This window comes from Pipistrellus kuhlii, unplaced genomic scaffold (assembly GCF_014108245.1).
Source record: "Pipistrellus kuhlii isolate mPipKuh1 unplaced genomic scaffold, mPipKuh1.p scaffold_m20_p_17, whole genome shotgun sequence".
Taxonomy (NCBI): Eukaryota; Metazoa; Chordata; class Mammalia; order Chiroptera; family Vespertilionidae; genus Pipistrellus; species Pipistrellus kuhlii.
In genome coordinates, this window is record NW_023425482.1 from 8,412,623 (window position 1) to 8,430,841 (window position 18,219).

At 51.2% G+C, this 18,219-nt stretch overlaps 1 protein-coding gene across 1 annotated transcript; it reads left to right on the forward strand.

Moving 5' to 3' along the window:
• Positions 1–266: 266 nt before the first annotated feature.
• On the forward strand, positions 267–17,383 carry KCNG4 (potassium voltage-gated channel modifier subfamily G member 4). The gene is made up of 2 exons (XM_036440989.2): positions 267–1,029; positions 13,540–17,383. Exons 1-2 carry the CDS (start codon positions 274–276, stop codon positions 14,311–14,313), a joined length of 1,530 nt encoding a protein of 509 aa, XP_036296882.2. The 5' UTR covers positions 267–273; the 3' UTR covers positions 14,314–17,383.
• The last annotated feature ends 836 nt before the right edge of the window (positions 17,384–18,219 follow it).

Sequence of the window (18,219 nt, forward strand, 5' to 3'; positions counted from 1 at the left end):
TGTGTTCCAGGGAGATTTTTCTGAGAGATAAATGTATGCTTCACAGGAAGGGGATGGCAGTGTCTCCCTTTGTTCACGGAAAGATCCCCAGTGAACCCAACACATCTGTGTTAGAAGGCAGATGAAAAGAATGAAACATGCAGATACAGTGGCAGGAAAGTACTAAGCCGTTTTGGGGGAGAAAATGTCTGTAACCAACCAGGACTCTGCCTTGTGACTGATTTCTCTCGTCTTCTTGCTCTCGCCCCTTTGGGTGCCAGGTCATCTATCGCGATGCCCATCCCTTCCAGGGTCAGGGGCCTGCATCCCCGACACCACCACTCCGGCTCCTGCGGCAGCCCGCTCAGTCAGCTCTTGCCTGGCCCCGTGGAGCCCCCGTCCATCAAGGGCCTGTACTACCGCCGGGCCCGGAAGGTGGGCGCGCTGGACGCCTCCCCCACGGCGGACCTCAAGAAGGAGATCCTGGTGAACGTGGGGGGCAGGCGGTACGTGCTCCCCTGGAGCACGCTGGACGAGTTCCCCCTGAGCCGCCTGAGCAAGCTCAAGTTCTGCCGCAGCCAGGAGGAGATCGCGCAGCTCTGCGACGACTACGACGAGGACAACCAGGAGTTCTTCTTCGACCGGAGCCCCAGCGCCTTCGGCATGATCGTGAGCTTCCTGGCGGCCGGCAAGCTGGCGCTGCTGCGGGAGATGTGCGTGCTGTCCTTCCAGGAGGAGCTGGCCTACTGGGGCATCGAGGAGGCCAACCTGGAGAAGTGCTGCCGGCGGAAGCTGCTCAAGAAGCTGGAGGAGCTGGCGGAGCTGCGCCGGGAGGAGGAGTCCCTGCAGCGCCAGCGGGAGGCGGGCGGCCCCGCCGCGGACCCCTCGCGCTGCGGGCTCTGCATGGACTGGCTGCGGGAGACGGTGGAGAACCCGCAGTCCGGGCTGCCCGGGAAGGTCTTCGCGTGCCTGTCCATCCTCTTCGTGGCCACCACGGCGGTCAGCCTGTGCGTCAGCACCATGCCCGACATGCGGGCCGAGGAGGACAAGGTGAGTGGCTTCTGACCAGGGGCCGTGTCCCCTTCAGGCCCCGCGCCCAGGGCCCACGAGATGTAGGGCTAATGAAAATGTGTTTTTTGTTTTTGCTTGTTTGTTTTTAAATATATTTTATTGAGTTGGGGGTTTTTTAAATATATATTTTATTGATTTTTTACAGAGAGGAAAGGAGAGGGATAGAAAGTTAGAAACATCGATGAGAGAGAATCATCGATCAGCTGCCTCCTGCACCCCCCCCCCCCCCCCCCCCCCCCCCCCCCCCCCCCCCCCTGGGGATGTGCCCACAACCAAGGTACATGCCCTTGACCGGAATCGAACCCAGGACCTTTCAGACCACAGGCTGACACTCTATCAGCTGAAAACATTTTTAATGTCTCTGAAAATAAGGGGGGGAGGGGAGGAGGAGGAGTGAATAGTATCCAGCGTGGATATATTCATCTTCAGACCAGTGCGGTTGTATTTCGTGTATTTTTTGCATGTATTATCTGTGGCCCACGAAGGCCACAGTACCATGGGCCACGGAAGTCACGAGGTGGCCCTGCTTCTGATCATGAACCCTGGACACGGACAAAGCCGTCCCTGTTCTCACGGCTCCTGACTCTGTGACCGCTAGCAAACGGCTTCGTTTCTCTCAGCCTCAGTTTCCTTCTCTGTAAAATGAGTACCGTTTCCGTGAGGTTTTACACATTCTGGGCACTTGTGGAATTATCGAGCAGCTGTTCTGTGCCACGCACTATGCCAGGCCACACACGCCTGCCTTCCTGAGCCATCATTCTGTGGGCATCCCAGCTGCATTTTCAGGGGAAGAAACGGAGGCTCGGGGCACTAGCTTGCTCAGAGTTGCAGAGTAAACATGCCCGTGGTGGTAGAGATACTCCGCCCTCACTTTTCCTGCTTGGTCCTTCACGCCTGAGCTCTCAGCCACTCCTGCTGCGTGGGGAACTGGGAGGTGAGCTAACTTTTGTGTCTGCCCCAGGAGGCCAGAGCAAAAGACTCTCTTGCCTACTCCTGGACTCTTTTTCCAGGAGCCAGGGGTCAGATGGTCTAAGAAATAAGACTTAACATGTTTTGGGGAAGGTATTGGAGAGCTTCAAACTGGGACCTGGGTTGATTCCTAGTTTAAAATGTTGCTCCTGCCCAGCTCTATCCTCCTCCATGGCTCCCCATCACCCTCCTTACAGAGCTTACCTTATAGTAGATGGAGAAAACACAACCATAAGGCAGTGCCCCCTGTATATGACTCATAACTGTTGTTAGTCGATGAAAGGTCCCTTCCCTTAAAGATATATCGCATGGCAATATGACAGGATCAGAGAACTTTCCAGATAGAGAGGACTTAGATGGAGAACCAGCTGGTTCCTCACACAGAGTAGGCTCTCAGCTATTATTTGTTTAATAAAATGTATCTTATCCAACGTATACATGTTTAGTCCTAAAGAAAACCAACCAAAATGTTCGACTTTCTAACAGCTCCCCACACCCTTTACCCCCAATAGGGGACTATAGCTCCAATCACAGGCATTTTTTCATTCTTCGGCACGGTATCATGTGATTTAAGATCCTGCCCGTTCACAGGAATATTTACACGTGGACACTGCAGTGAGAGATCAGGACAAGATAACTGGCCTTTGTCCCCCATTTCCTGTACCTCACGGAAATGGTACCCATTTTACGGAGAAGGAAACTGAGGCTGGATTTCCCCCCGCCTGTTCCTCCTAGGGGCTGCCTGGGGGCCAGGATTCAGATGGTGCAGCGGGACAAGGTCTTTTCAAAGCCCACGGCTCTGAAAATCGCCCAGGCTGTGAGCCCACGCTTAGTTTAATGGAAACTCAGAAAATCAAATGAGCGGTGGGCGAGAGGCCGCAGAGCCAGGCAGCCCCGAGGCGGAGCGGAGCCATCAGCTGCCTCCTCTGCTCCGGGTTAAAGGGTGTCTGTCACCTTGGGAAGCCCCCTGTCTGTACGCTGCCCCCAGAGAGGCTGAGAGGCATGGCCCTCAGAAGAAGGTGCCTGCTTCCCCGCTTTGATAATCACAGCCATTCAGAGAGCCTGGAGCGCTGAGGACAGGGCTCTCACGTCCTTACATTTACATAAAAAGATGATGTTCTCTCCCGGCCACACATTCCTGGCGTTTTCATTTTTGCCCCCAAGGATGTCAGCCTGAACGCAGTGAGCTGAGGGCATGCTGGCCACGCTGGCAGGCTGCTTCTGGGACTGGCTGTGCGGGGAGGCACAGGGCTCAGCGGTCCCCAGGGACCCACCACCACCCGCTCAGCTGGATTAATGCCACCTGGCTAGGACCACAGAAACACCCCCTCCCCCTTCCCCCCATCAGACTCGAAAAGTATAACGCTGGGCTGGGTGGAGAATTAGAAGACACCGGAAGAAAGCAGTCTTCCCTTTCCCGTCTCTTCTAACTTCTCGCAGCAACATCCCTTAGAGAAAACGTGGCAGTTGGGGTGAAAGGTCTGTGCCCCAAATTACAGATGGAGGAGGGAGGAGCCAGTATAGATAGAAAGGACCAAGCCAAGTGCCCAAGCACCTCTGGAAGCACTCAGTCCGTGCTGGGTTCCCCCAGGGAGCTCATCTCTGAGTGGATGAAAGGACGGTGCTTGTTAGTCACCCTCATGGGGCTGGCATTTGACAGACCAAACCAAGTCCTTGCGACAGCTTTGGAAAGTGGATACATGGCTGCCCCCATTTTACAGGTGAGGAAACTGAGGCTCGGGGAAGTTGGATCGCTTTCTGAAGGTCACAGTATGTGGCAGTACCGGACTTGCATCACCTCTGCTTGGCTCTAAAACCGGCCTCCACTGCTGGGCCACTCTGCCTGCAGTCCGGATCCTTGGCCTCCCTAGCACTTAGCGTTTCAGAGGCAGCCAGTCCTTGTGAGGTGCTTCTCTGACTGGTGTGATGGTTCAGACCACAGACACTCTGGGATTGAATTGCCCCTTTTATGACCTCATTGACCTCAGAAAAGTCAACCTGGTTGAGCCTCAGTTTCCACATCTGTAAAATGGGGATGTGATTAGCCCTTTTCTCAAGGGGTGAAGGTGACTTATTTGTGTAAGCAGTTGGAACGATGCTGACACATAAGAAGTGGTCAATAAAAATTAGCTGTCATCGTCATTATTCACTTATTCAGTACTTGTTCATAGGAAATCACAAGTTTTTTTTAAAATATATTTTATTGATATATTTTACAGAGAGGAAGGGAGAGGGATAGAGAGCTAGAAACATGGATGAGAGAGAAACATCGACCAACTGCCTCCTGCACACCCCCTACTGGGGATGTGCCTGCAACCAATGTACATGCCCTTGACTGGAATCCAACCCGGGACCTTTCGGTCTGCAGGCTAACGCTCTATCCACTGAGCCAAACTGGTTTCAGCTGGAAATTACAAGTTTTATTGATTTTTAGAGAGAGAAGAAGGGAAAGGGAGAGAGAGATAGAAACATTGATGAAAGAGAAGCATTGACGGGCTGCCTCCTGTATATCCCCTACTGGGGGGATCAAAGCTGCAATCTAGGCATGTGACCTAATCAGGAATCGACCTCTTGGTTTATGGGTCGGTGAAGCTCAACCACTGAGCCACACTGGCCAAGCAAAATTAAGCATCTGAAAGTGGACCATTAATACAGTGGCAATTAAGTACATTCACAGTGTTGTGCAGTCGACACCTCTGTCAAATTCCAAAAGAAACCCCTGTACCTATTAGGCAGTCACTCCCCATCCCTCTACCCCACCCCACCACACCCCCAGCCCCGGCAACCACCAATCTGTTTTCTGTCTCCATGGATTTTCCTCTTCCAGACATTTCATTTACGTGGAATCATGGAATCCGTGGAATCATGGAATCACAGTGAAGTATTAGCTGAGTAATACTTCCCTGTGACGTCACGATTTGCTTATCCTTCCATTTGGTGATGAATGCTGCAGCTTTCCAAGTTCTTTGCTTCCCTCTGCCCATGACCTCTGCCAAGACTGTCAACTCTGTCATTCACTCAGCGCCCTTCCACAGGGCCGCAGCCCTCGCCCGGCAGGTCTGCTGGTCAGAGCACCCTCCTCCCCCCTGGGGGAGCTGAAGGTCACTGTCAGCTGCAGTCGAACACTCATTCGTCCTCTCTCCACCTCTTTCTTCCTCTGTGCTGTTCCTGCGACATCCCGACAGCTGCAGACAGAGTCTCACCATGGAGAGGAGCCAGGTCTCTGTGTTGCTAGTCCTGGGTTCACATCCCAGCTCGGCCGTGCCCTGGCCCTGTCCTTGGACAGTCCCTCCGTTTCTCTGTGCCCGTTTCCTCACCAGTCAGAGTGGGTAACCTTAATGCCTACTCAGAGGGTGGTGATAGGATTGCATGATCCTATTAATATTTATCATGAGCTGGCACAGAGCGAACCCCGCTGTTTTTGCCCACCGTTTGGGACTCAGCTCACTCCCCTTCCACCTGCTCATCTGCTTTGCTCATCAACTTCTCTCCCAGCTCCTCGAACCCAAATGGCGGCGGCCAAGTCAGCGGCCAATTCACTCAAATATCTTCTGTTTCCAGTGCCCGTCGCCATCCTTCATGCAATCGCAGATCTTCCCTGAGGGCCTACACAGTGCTGGGGACACAGTGTGCTGGGGACACAGTGGGGACAGGCACAAACCTGCTCTCTCTCTACCTACCTGGCAGCCTTTGCTCATTTCTCCTCCCACCCTGGATCTGCTCCTGTGCCCGAGGTCTGCTTGGTGCACACGCCGGATTGTGGCTGCGCACAGTGCCCTGGTCCCAGGTCCCAGGTGGGGCTTCGGGTGGGACCCCGGAGCTCTGCTTCTCACTGGCCCTCACATCCTGCGCTGTGGCTCAGGCCTCTCGCTAAGGGGCAGGGCCGGGGAAGGAGCACAGAGAAGTGTTTTTAAAAGACCAGGCGGAACTCCTGGGGACCCGGTGAACCTGCAGCAGGCTGCCCAGAGGCACAGGTGGGGGAAATCACAGGCAGGAGGAGGGAGGCAAGGGACAGAGGGACCGAGGGAGGGAGAGAGGGAGGCCTGAGCTGCGGGTGGAGCTGTGGGACCAGCACTGAGCTGAAGAGGAGTGAGAAGTGGCTGAATGGGCCGTGTTCCCAAGGGCAGCTGAGAGTCTGCCGCGGGGTCACTGGGGGCCGGTTCCTGAGGTTCCTTCGGGGAGGGGTTCGGGGCCCAATTCTCGACCTTGGAGCCTTCCCCTCACCCTCTGTGTCTCACAGCGATGCCTGCCGGTCCCATTGGGACTATGGCCGGCACCCTCCTCCGGTGGGTGCAGCTAGACTTTGGGGCTGCAAATTCCACCTCCCGCCTTTTAATAAAAAGCCTCGAGCTGGAGCCAGCGTCTCCTCCCCAGCTCCACAACAATCGCTGCTCTCTGAGTCCTCCTCCCCGCTGAGTGTCTCTGTTTTCTCCCACCTTTCCTGAGTCTGTAGTTCACGCTGCTCCTCCTGCCTGGTCATGCTCCCCCCTCGGTGCCCAGTTCCTAGTCCCCTCCTGCTAAGCTCCACACTCCCAGAGCCCCTTCTCAGGGAGTGGGGACAGCAGGGAGGAGGGAATCCGGGGGGATGGGGAGGACCGGGGAGTGGGTTTTTGGCTCAAGGCAAAGGGAGAGTAAGAAGAGTGTTCTGGAAGGCCTGTAAAGGAGGCAAGCGATGTCAAAGGGGAAGGGGGAGGCCAGGGAGAGGAATGAATCAGCACAGCCAGGCCCAGAAAAGTGTCAGAGGAATCAGCCCTGACGTGAGGCCAGGGCCAGAGGCATAAGTGGGGGAGGGGGAGGGCGGTGATCGGGGGTGGGAGGGAAGGAGGTCTGAGCTGCAGAAGAAGCTGTGGGACCAGCGCTGAGCTAAAGAGGAGGTGAGAACTGCCTGGATCTGGCCGTGCTCCCAAGGGGAGCTGGCAGGCATCGCGGTGAGAGGCAGAGGGCGAGGGGGGAGCTCCAAGGTCAAGAATTCAGCCGAGTCCCTCCCAGATGGAACTTCTAGAACCGGCCCTCACTGACGCTGTGGCAGCCCGCCGGGCAGCCTGCCCAGATGGACCCCAGGGACAGTGGTTTTGCCCTCAGAAAGCCCTGCCCACCCACCCTCTGGCCCAGAGCCTTCCAGCACCGCTCGACTCTGGAGCCAAGAAATCGGGGCAAGGCCGAGGGACCCCTGCCTACTGCCTCCGCACCCAGGACGGACCCTGGTTTTTTTTTTTATTAAGTTAAATTTGCATCCTATAACATCCACCCTTGTAAAGTGCGATCAGAGGGTTTTAGTATACCGTTGTGCAATAGTCACCGCTATCTCATTTCAGGACATTTTCATCATCTCTAAAAGGACCTCTGCACACAACCAGCTGCTCCCCATCCTCCCACCCCCCCAGGCTCAGGCAACCACAACCATACTTCCTGTCTCCATGCACTTGCCTTTTCTGGACGTTTCCTATGAATAGCACCATGCCATCAATTTCTGGCCTTCTGTGTCTGGCTTCTTACACCGAGCATCGGGGTTTCAAGGTTCATCCAAGTTAAAGTGTGATCAGTCCTTCGTCCTTTTTTATGGCTGAACTAGAGGCCAGGTGCGTGAATGACACCAAATGTTTATTCGTTCTTCCGTGGATGGGCATTTAGGTCGGTTCCACTTTAGGGTTGTTAGGAATAAGGCTGCGATGGATGTTCATGTACAAGTTTTGGTGTGGATGCCTCTTTTCCGTTCCTTCAAGTATCTACCTGGGAGTGGAATTGCTGGACCAGACAGCAAATGCATGCTTACCCTTTTGGGGAACCACCGTTCTATTTCCCACGGCAGCTGTACCATGTTACATTCCGCCCAGCCAGGTGAGGGGTTCTTATTTTCCATCCTGCCCAATACTTGTTATGCTTTGTCTTTAGAATCCTAGCCATCCTAATGAGTGTGGATGGTAGGTATCTCATTGTAGTTCTGATTTCTGACCCAGTTTGGTGTTGTTGTTTTTTAAACTTTTCATGATGGAAAATGTTAGGCATTTGCAAAGTAAACGGAATAATATAATGCACCCAAGTATAAAGCACTCAGCTTCCACAATTGTCCACATCTGCTATTCTTTTTTCTTTTTTTTTTAATGTTTTTATTGATTTTGGAGAGAAGAAGGGAGAGGGAAAGAGAGTAACATCAATGATGAGAGAGGATCATTGATTGGCTGCCCCTTCACGCCCTTTCTGGGGACCGGGCCTGCAACCTGGGCATGTGCCCTGACTGGAAATCTAACTGACCTCCTGGTACATAAGTTGATGTTCAACCACTGACCAGCAACATATCTCCACCCTTGTTCTCTTTCTCTCCATCCCCTCCCTACTCCCAGTCACTTATTATCATTCATACTATTATTTTACAGTTTTATAAGTAAAATGTATATGCATTAAAAAGCACAATGTATGCCCTAAGTGGTTTGGCTCAGTGGATAAAACGTCAGCCTGCAGACTGAAGGGTCCCAGGTTAGATTCCAGTCAAGGGGGCATGTGCCTTGGTTGTGGGCACATCCCCAGTGAAAGGTGTGCAGGAGGCAGTTGGTCAATGTTTCTATCTCTCTCTCTCTCTTCCTCTCAGTAAAAAATCAATACAATATTTTTAAAAGCACAATGTATTTAGCTGTACAACTTAACAATTGAATGGCCCCATCACCCTGGAAAATTCTATCACGTCCCTTCACAGTCAATCGCTACCCACCCAGAGGCAGCTATTATTTGGGTGATGTTGCCCACCCTACATGAGTTTTGCCTGTCCTTGAACTTCACATAAATGGAGATCTACATCTGGCTTGTCTTGCCCTACATCCTGTCTGTGAGATTCGCCCACGTGGTTACATCGCTCACACCTCCAGCAGCTGACTCACATTCTCCTTCACTGCATGAGGGAAGCAGAGCACTCCTCACTCCTGCTGGTGGCAAGACCCCCCAAGAGGGTGACCAGCCATTTTAGTTTGCCCAGGACTGAAGGGGTTCTGGTGACCTTGGACTTTCTGCCCTCAAATCCAGAAAATTCTGAGCAATCCAGGATGAGTTGTTCACCTCACTTCCAAAACACAACCAGAGCCCTGGCCGGTGTGGCTCAGTTGGTTGGGTGTCGTCCCATACACTGAAAGGTTGCCAGTTCCACTCCTGGTCAGGGCACATGCCTGGGTTTCAGGCTCAATCCCCGGAGGCAGCCGATTTGATGTTTTGCTCTCACATTGATGTTTCTCTCTCCCTCTCCCTCCCTCGCTTTCTAAAATCAATTAAAATATTTATTGGTAAAAACAAAACAAAACAAAACACACAATAGAAACTTCCTCAGAGAGAAAAAAGTAACATTTTCCCCTTTCTCCCTCTCTCTCCTTCCCTTTCTAAAAATCAATTAAAATATTTATTATTAAAAAACAACAACAACAACAACAAAAAACACACAAAAAAACCCACACACACAAAGGAAACTTCCTCAGAGAGAAAAAAGTAACTTTTCCCCCTCTCTATTTTCCTTCCAATATTGACCAGCCTGGGAATAATTTCCTGAGCTGGAGCCCCACCAACCCCTGCTGCCCCTCCGCTGGCTGCCACCCGGGCACTTCTCTGGGACCAGGGCTGGGAGGTTGGTGTAAGGGTGCGGAGCAGAGCAGCAATGCAGTGGGTGACTGGGCAGAGCAGGCGCTTGCTGCAGTGCGGGGAGGTGGCCAGCACAGCCTGGCCAGGCCGCGGGAAGGAAGTGGCTGGTGCGTGCCTTGCATAGCCAAACGCCAGCACAGGGCAGAGAGAGGACCCACAGAGCCTTCTCTCAGGGGTCACCTTCCTGAGCTTTGGGTCACTGGCCTGGAACACTTAGTTATTCCCAGATGCCGCAGGCTCTTAGGCCAGAAGGAAAAATCCCAGACTGTCAGCGACGGAAGAGGCCTTGGAGGGAGAATCTGGCCCAGAGTCTGAAAAACATCCAGGTGCCTCTGAGGCAACAGCAGGGTTTGCCAAAATTCAGATTCCTGGACCCCAATCCAGGGTTTGGCTTTTTTTTTTTTTTTAAATATATATTTTATTGACTTTTTTACAGAAAGGAAGGGAGAGGGATAGTGAGTTAGAAACACTGATGAGAGAGAAACATCAATCAGCTGCCTCCTGCACACCTCCTACTGGGGATGTGCCCACAACCAAGGTACATGTCCTTGACCGGAATCAAACCTGGGACCTTTCAGTCCGCAAGGCCAACACTCTATGCACTGAGCCAAACCAGTTAGGCCAGGGTTTGGCTTTTGGGCCCTAAGAATCTGCATTTGTAACAAGCACCCTGGGGATTCTGATGCACAGGATTCTAATTCAGCTTCGATAGATACTGCTTCTGTTCCAACCTCTGCATCGGAAACTGGAGCACAGAGCGGGGCAGTGACTGTTGTTTGGTCACACAGCAACTTTGTAGCAGGATTGATGAATCAGGATCCTAAACTCCTGTGCCCTCCAGGATCCTAAAGAAACTGGGCAGTCATGGCAAAGGCCTCCCAATATGTTGGAGAATGTCCTCAGGTTCCCGAAGAATCCAGCAATAGAACGAGGATATGGCTGCCTTTAACCGACCAGGCAGGCTATGTCTGTGCCCAGTCACTCATCTCAAAAAGGTAGTATAGTGTGTCTGCAGGTGCCACAGCCTGCTACCTGCTTGACACGCATCATTTCCATTCATCACAACTTCCGGAGCAGAGGACGGCAAGTCCAGAGGGACTAAATGACATGCCCGAGCAAGCGGAAGTGAGGGATGTGAACCTAGACACAGACACTCTGGATCCCACACCCTCAACAGCATTCCCACCACCTCCCACCCCTTCAGTGGGCCAGGTACAAGTCAAGAGAAAGCTGCCCAGCCGTGGACAGGCAGACAAAGGGCGGAACAGACCAGCCTGTTTTTCTTTCTCCAGCGGCCAGACATAAAGGACATTTCAATTTAGTTGTCCTGTGGGCCCAGGCACTGGAAATAATTTCTTTTTCCACTTCAGAGCTTTTTAGTCCAAAGGAAACTGTGGTTGTCAACATTTTGCTTTTCACTCAGGCAGCCAACTGGCTTTGCCATTCATTTGCTCATCCATCATAAGTATATATAATTTAGTCAGGTTCTCAACTCTGGCTTCACATGAGATTCGTCTATGGGGCTACTGGAAAATTCTACTGCTCAGGCTCAAACTTAGAGCAATTACAGAATCTCTGAGGTCCAAGACCAGATGTCAGGATGCTTTTCAAAGGTGACTCTGCTCTGCAGCCCAGGTTGGGAACCACTGCCCGGGACCAAATTTAAAGTGCGTACAAATCACTTTGGGGTCTTGTTAAAATGCAGATTCTGATTCCTCAGGGATGGAGAAGGAACCAAGAGTCTGTGCTTCTAATGAGCTCCCAGGGGAGGGGATGGTTCTGGTGAGAGGACCACACTTGGAGGAGCAGGGGGGCTGCTGGGACTCTGTTGGAAGCCAAAGGTAGGGAGTGTGAATGGCACAACAATGAAGCCAGAACAGCCCCCACCTCGCTGGGATCCCCTAGAGGACCAGTGGTTCTCAACCTTCCTAACGCCGCGACCCTTTAATACAGTTCCTTATGTGGTGGTGACCCCCAACCATAAAATTATTTCCATTGCTCTTCATCGCTGTAATTTGCTACTGTTAATGAATCGTAATGTAAATACCTGTGTTTTCCGATGGTCTTAGGCTCACAGGTTGAGAACCGCTAGCAGGGTCGCCTAAGACCACTGGAATATAACACAGATATTTACATTATGATTCATTAACAGTAGCAAAATTACAGTTATGAAGTAGCAACAGAAATAATTTTATGGTTGGGGGTCACCACAACATGAGGAACTGTATTAAAGGGTCGCAGCATTAGGAAGGTTGAGAACCACTGTCCTAGACAATTGTGTGAACAGTTGCAGTCCATGTCACCAGTGCCGTTCTAGAAACGCAGGAGTCCTCTCTGCCCCATAGCCCCAAACCCCCCCCCCCCGAAACAACATCTACTTCCCTAGTACTTTACCCAACCCAGAGACTAGCTCAGGGCCTGGCACACTTTAGACAGTTTTGTTGGATAAATGAATGAGGGATGGCAGGAGTTACAAAATAGTGAATGGCTAAGAGACCATCTACTATGTAAGTGAGTCATTTCACTGCTCAGAACCATGTCCTGGGCCATAAAATGAAGTTGTGCTGCCTGCTCACAGCATCACTGTGGGGCTTAAGGGACAGCACTTGGGCACATGCCTGGTGCACAAGAGGGCCTTATACAGGGAAAGGTGAAGGTTGGCTGCTCTAACAAAGAGGCCCCAAGATGGAATGGCTTTAAACAAAATAGAAGTTGATTTGTCTTACAAAGAGAGATCAAGGTGAGTGGGCAGCTCTCATTCGCAGACCCAGATTTTTTTGCCATCCCTAGTGCTCCATCCTCCCTGGGGCATTGATCCAATCTACTGGTTCCAAGCTGGGTTGCAGGGCCAAATGGGTTGTTCTGACTCACAGGCAGAAAGTGTGTTCAGGAATTCACACCAACACCTTAAGTTCTGGAACCAGAGGTGGCATGCCTCACTTCTGTTCACATTCCACAGGTGGGGACTTGTTCTTTGGCAACACCTAGCTGCAAGGGAGATTGGAAAGATAGTCTGTGATCCAGCTGAGCAGCCAGCACCCAGCCACAACGTGATAACTATGTAAAAAGGAGGCTTTGGTGGACAACTAAGAGTCTACAGCACATAATAAACAGATACTATCTTACCTAATAATAGACAAACATGTCAATTGACCATACCTCCGCTATGCACACAGCCAATCATAATGCATATGCAAATTAACCCAACAAAGATGGTGGGTTAATTTGCATATTCAGGCACTGGTGCAGGACGCCTGCTGTGAGGGGGAGAGAAGCAGTGGAGGGGCCTACAGGAGTGGTGCTCCAGACAGAAGCGAGGTCTTGCTGGCTCCTGAGCAGCTAGGAGTGAAGTCAGGGAAAGGAAGGCCTATTTTTGCATCAATGTTGTGCAATGGGCCTCTAGTATAGAATAAAGTCCTAGCTGGTTTGGCTCAGTGGATAGACCATTGACCTACGGACTGAAGACTCCTGGGTTTGATTCCGGTCAAGAGCATCCACCTCAGTTGCAGGCTCCTCCCCAGCTGGCCCAGACCCTGGTCGGGGCTCCTTCAAGAGGTAACCAATGGATGTGTTTCTCTCACATCAATGTTTCTCTCTGTCTTTCCCTCTCTCTTCCACTCTCTCTAAAAAGCAGTGGAAAAATACCTTTGGATGAGGATGAACAACAACAATAACAAAAGAGAATAAAGAGAGTATATAGTACATATAGAATATATTTAATATGTAGAATCTATAGGTGGAACCAGTATCTCTATCCACATTCAACATATCAATATCCCATATATACCTATGTATATTGCTGTCCACATAGATATATGGAATCGCCCTTGGGCGTGGCCATTCCCCCCATTCCCAGTGCTGTTGCCATCCTCCGCTCTACCCTGCGTTCTGTCGCTTCTCCAGGGCGAGTGCTCTCAGAAGTGCTACTACATCTTCATCGTGGAGACCATCTGCGTGGCCTGGTTTTCCCTGGAGTTCTGCCTGCGGTTCGTCCAGGCCCGCAACAAGTGCCAGTTCTTCCAGGGGCCCCTGAACATCATCGACATCCTGGCCCTCTCCCCCTACTACGTGTCCCTGGTGGTGTCCGAGGAGCCCCGGGAGGACGACGAGCGGCCCGGCGGCGGCAGCTTCTACCTGGAGAAGGTGGGGCTGCTGCTGCGCGTGCTGCGGGCGCTGCGCATCCTCTACGTGATGCGCCTGGCTCGCCACTCGCTGGGGCTGCAGACGCTGGGCCTGACCGTGCGCCGCTGCACGCGCGAGTTCGGCCTCCTCCTCCTGTTCCTCTGCGTGGCCATCACCCTCTTCTCCCCGCTGGTCTACGTGGCCGAGAACGAGTCCGGGCGGGTCCTGGAGTTCACCAGCATCCCGGCCTCCTACTGGTGGGCCATCATCTCCATGACGACGGTGGGCTACGGGGACATGGTCCCGCGCAGCGTGCCGGGCCAGATGGTGGCCCTCAGCAGCATCCTGAGCGGCATCCTCATCATGGCCTTTCCAGCCACGTCCATCTTCCACACCTTCTCGCACTCCTACGTGGAGCTCAAGAAGGAGCAGGAGCAGCTCCAGGCCCGCCTCCGCCACCTGCAGAATGCAGCCACGGCCAGTGAGCGCGAGCTCCTGAGCGACGTGGATGACCTGATCCTGGAGGGACCCGCCTCCCCCATCAAATACATTTAGCTGCAAACCCCCGTGAACACTCCAGGACTTCCATCCAGGACTTCACTCATGGACTGGAGAACAGCTGCCGTAGATATACGGTGGTACATTTCCGGAGCCCTGGGGGAGCTCCCAAAGCTACAAGGGGCTCAAGGCCAAAATTGGGGTGGTTTGTGATTCCTGAGCCTCCTGGCCCCACGATCCAGGCTGACCTTATCCAGGTCATTGTCGTTTCTCCCCTCCCTGTCCCTCCCTCAGCACATCTGGTTTTGCTAGGTGAAGTCAGTCTCCATTCTCATTTCCTTCCCAACAGTCTCCAGCATCCCACTCTGGGTTCCAGATTCCTGTGAACTGAGCCTACAGAGTTCCATCCATCCATCCCCAAAGACTCTCTTTTCTGGGCCACCCGAGCACCAGGAACTGACGTGGAGGGTCCAGTCACTACAAGCCAGTTCCTCTGCTCACAGCTACCAATGGATTCCTAGTGTAGCCACCTTCCCCCAGCTCTGAAAGCTCTTATCCAAGAGGACAGACTGGCTTCTTTGCATTAAATGGCACCATGGCCGCAAGACTCCCATCCTCCCTGAGTTGCCTGGCACCTGGACAAGAGTGCCACTTGCCAGCACAGCAGGACCTCCTTGGCCAACTGGACTCCTGGTGGGATATTCTCCAACAATCCAGTCCTTGGCCTTGAAAGCGAACTCTTGTAGGGCTCTGTCCCTTGAGAGGTCTGTTCCTGCTGCTGGTTCCTCTGTGGGGACCCAGGCTTTCCACCCTCCGCTAAGCCACCATGGACACAGCGTGGAAACAAGAGCAGCCTTAGGATCTGCCCCTCGTCGGCCCCCTGGCCCAAGCCCTTGATGCCAGAGAACAGGCATTCTCTGCATATACTTAAATGTATCTATTGTCTTATCCGTTCATTCACTAACAAATTTGGCCCTTTACATCTAGTTAGGAGGCAGATGTAGGACCAAGTCATTCGAGATAAAAGCAGTGCACGCTGAGTGAGACAGAGAGGAAAGAGCAATGAATTCTGAGCATCGGGCTCACAGAGGTCCTTCACAGAGACACAGGAAGGGTTGAGTATGGAGGGATGTTTGGGAGGAAATGCGGGAAAGGTGGGGTGGGTGAGAAGGTGGTGGGCTGTGGGTGCTGTGCAGAGGGTTTGGAAGTTTCAGTAATGGAAAGATGTTGGACATGCTGGAGGAAGAAGTGATGTGAGTGGACTAACCGCAGCAGTGGATGAAGATGATCGGATGGGATGTGGAAAAACCAGTTTGGAACAGAGAACAATTGAGTCATTCGGGTGAGATCAGAGGGCCCACCTCCTGTGAGTTCTTCCTGGTACCCGGGGAAGAAAATCCTGGCATCTTGTCTACTGTTTCCCCGCAAAGCACACCTGGGAGAGATCTCAATGGCACCTCCCGTGAGTGACTCGGCCACTTCTTGCTGCAGCTCTGCCTGTCACTGGGTCTGGCTTCCACCCAGGCATCTCCATTTTCCTCTGAGCCACGTACCAGGCTTTTTCTTTTTCTTTTTTTTTCTTTTTTTTCTCTCATACCAGGTATCTTAACAAAAATGTGCAAGGACTGAAAGAAAAATAGGTGAGCTCATCATCAACATTACGACGTTCTATAGTTTCTTAGTGCACACTCAGTGGACATTATCTACTAAATTAGAAGTGGAAAATTGGAATCAATTGCTAGTATGTGGGGCTTAATTAAATGGTCTATTTTTTTCTCCCAGCAATGTTCTGGGGGGCTAGTCTAGTTTCAGGGAGCAGACTTTCCTTCATGCTGATTGGATGTTGTAGGGATAACAAGTGAGTTGCTAGATGGTCTCTTTACCCCTATTGGCTGGAAGGAGTCTCCAATTGTCAGAGGGCTTGTTTTATCTGAGGCCAATGGGTGTGACTGTAACCAAAGGGAGAAATTTGCCAAAGAGCCTTTACTTCAAGCCATTTTCATGTTGCACTGATACATCTCTAAGAGATAACTTTAAAATGTTTATTCAACATCTCTCTAGCCAGAGTTGAGCTCAAAGAGTGACTTGGGAATGGATGGGTTAGTTCTTCAATGCAATGCAGGCAGAGCTCTACCCACTGACTCTATTTTGATAGCTTTTAGGACTTGAGAAATTGGTAACTGGAAGGCCTGTCAGAAGACAGTCTGCGCAGAGAGTTTCCTGAGAGGATCCGTGAACCTCTGGAGATTATGCATTTCAAGTGAACAGCTTTGAAATAGGGTCCATTGATTTAGTCATGTCCTCAAAGGAATCCATGAACCTACACAAAGAATAAAAAAGTTCTTACGTAGATCAACTCTTGCATTTTATGATGGGGGGACCAAGGCTCAGAGAGAAAAAGCCACCTGCCCAAGGCCACACAACCAGTTCATTTAGTTAGTCCAAGTCTCTGGTTCCCAGCAGGACACTCTGTAGTATATCATGCTGCAGCTCTGAGGCTCGTATGACACAATACCCAAACCCTCAAAGAAAACAGCCAAGACAAGATTATAACAACACTCTGCCATGTTTTCCTGAGTTTAGTAAATAGGGCTGTCTTGAGATATCTTGGGTACCAACTCTCCCCCTTTCTTCATTGTATCACGGTCGACCTGGAAATTAATTTCACTTCCTCTTCTTACTGATCCCATGAAAAGGGTGGATGAGATGGTGGTTAAAGTCCCTCAGTATGGACAGCCCATGATTCTAGGAAGTATAGTTCATTGCAGCATTTTATACCATGGAGGGGCAGGGAAGAAACAAGGAAAAAGGTGAGGAAAAACAGACCGTGGCCCCTGACTATCCATAGACTTGCTCCCTTAGCGAAAATCAGTGAGTAGTTCAACTTCAAATAGTTCACTGGCATCTCTGTAACACAGCTGTCTGCCACGTTGCTACCCGCACCCCCCCCCCTGAACACCTCACCCCACCCCGACCACATGCCCCTCAGCACCTGGCTACCTGGCTGTTCTTGCCCCAGCTGCCTGCCCCTCTCACCAGCATTAAACTCCCTGCCTCATACTCACAGTGAAATGCTAATAATGGGCACCACTTACTGAATGATATTTAGGCACCAGGCAAGTGATTTTTTAAAAATATATATATTTTTATTGATTTCAGAGAGGAAGGGAGAGGGAGAGAGACAGAAACATCAATGATGAGAGAGACTCATTGATCGGCTGCCTCCTGCACCCACCCCTACTGGGATCCAGCTTGCAATCTGGGCATGTGCCCTGACAAGGAATTGAACTGTAACCTCGTTCATAACTTGACACTCAACCATGGACCCACACTGGCCAGGCAGGCATGTGATTTTTTAACATCTTATTTGGAAAAAGATGTTAAACTCACACATAAAAATGTTGCAAGAACAAAAATGGTACATAGAACCCTTGAATACACATCTTTTTCAAACATGTTGCCTCATTTGCTTTATCATTTTCTCTCTCTCTTTCTCTCTCTCTCTCTCTCTCTCTCTCTCTCTCTCTCTCTCTATATATATATATATATATATATATATATATGACACGCAGGGCATGCTTTTCTGGACTATGTGAGAGTAAGTTGACTGCATGATGCCCTTTGCTTTCAGAACTTTAGGATATGGTAACTGAAGGCCTATCAGACCAACCGTCCAAGGCTTCTTAGCTGAGAGTTCCATGAGATTCTGTGACCTCTGGAGATGACCGGCAACAAAGAATGTGTAAGTGACGTTGTTTCAAAGTGCCATGTCCAGAGATTTCATCGGATTCCCAAAGGAATGCATGATTCTTCCTCAAAATGAAAGGATAGGAAGCTCTGAAGTAAACCAGCCCCCTTCTTTATAAGATGGCGAGCCCAGGAAAGCCCGATCCTAAGGAGATCCTCTTGTAAAACGACGTACAGTCATCCACGTCAGCACATTTAACTTGGATGCAATCGTTT

What these genes read in the sequence shown, in the direction of transcription:
- KCNG4 (XM_036440989.2), top strand. Translation starts at nt 274, where the DNA reads ATGCCCATCCCTTCCAGGGTCAGGGGCCTGCATCCCCGACACCACCAC. An exon ending in TGCGGGCCGAGGAGGACAAG is followed by an intron (nt 1,030 to 13,539) that starts GTGAGTGGCTTC and finishes TCGCTTCTCCAG; the next exon opens with GGCGAGTGCTCTCAGAAGTG.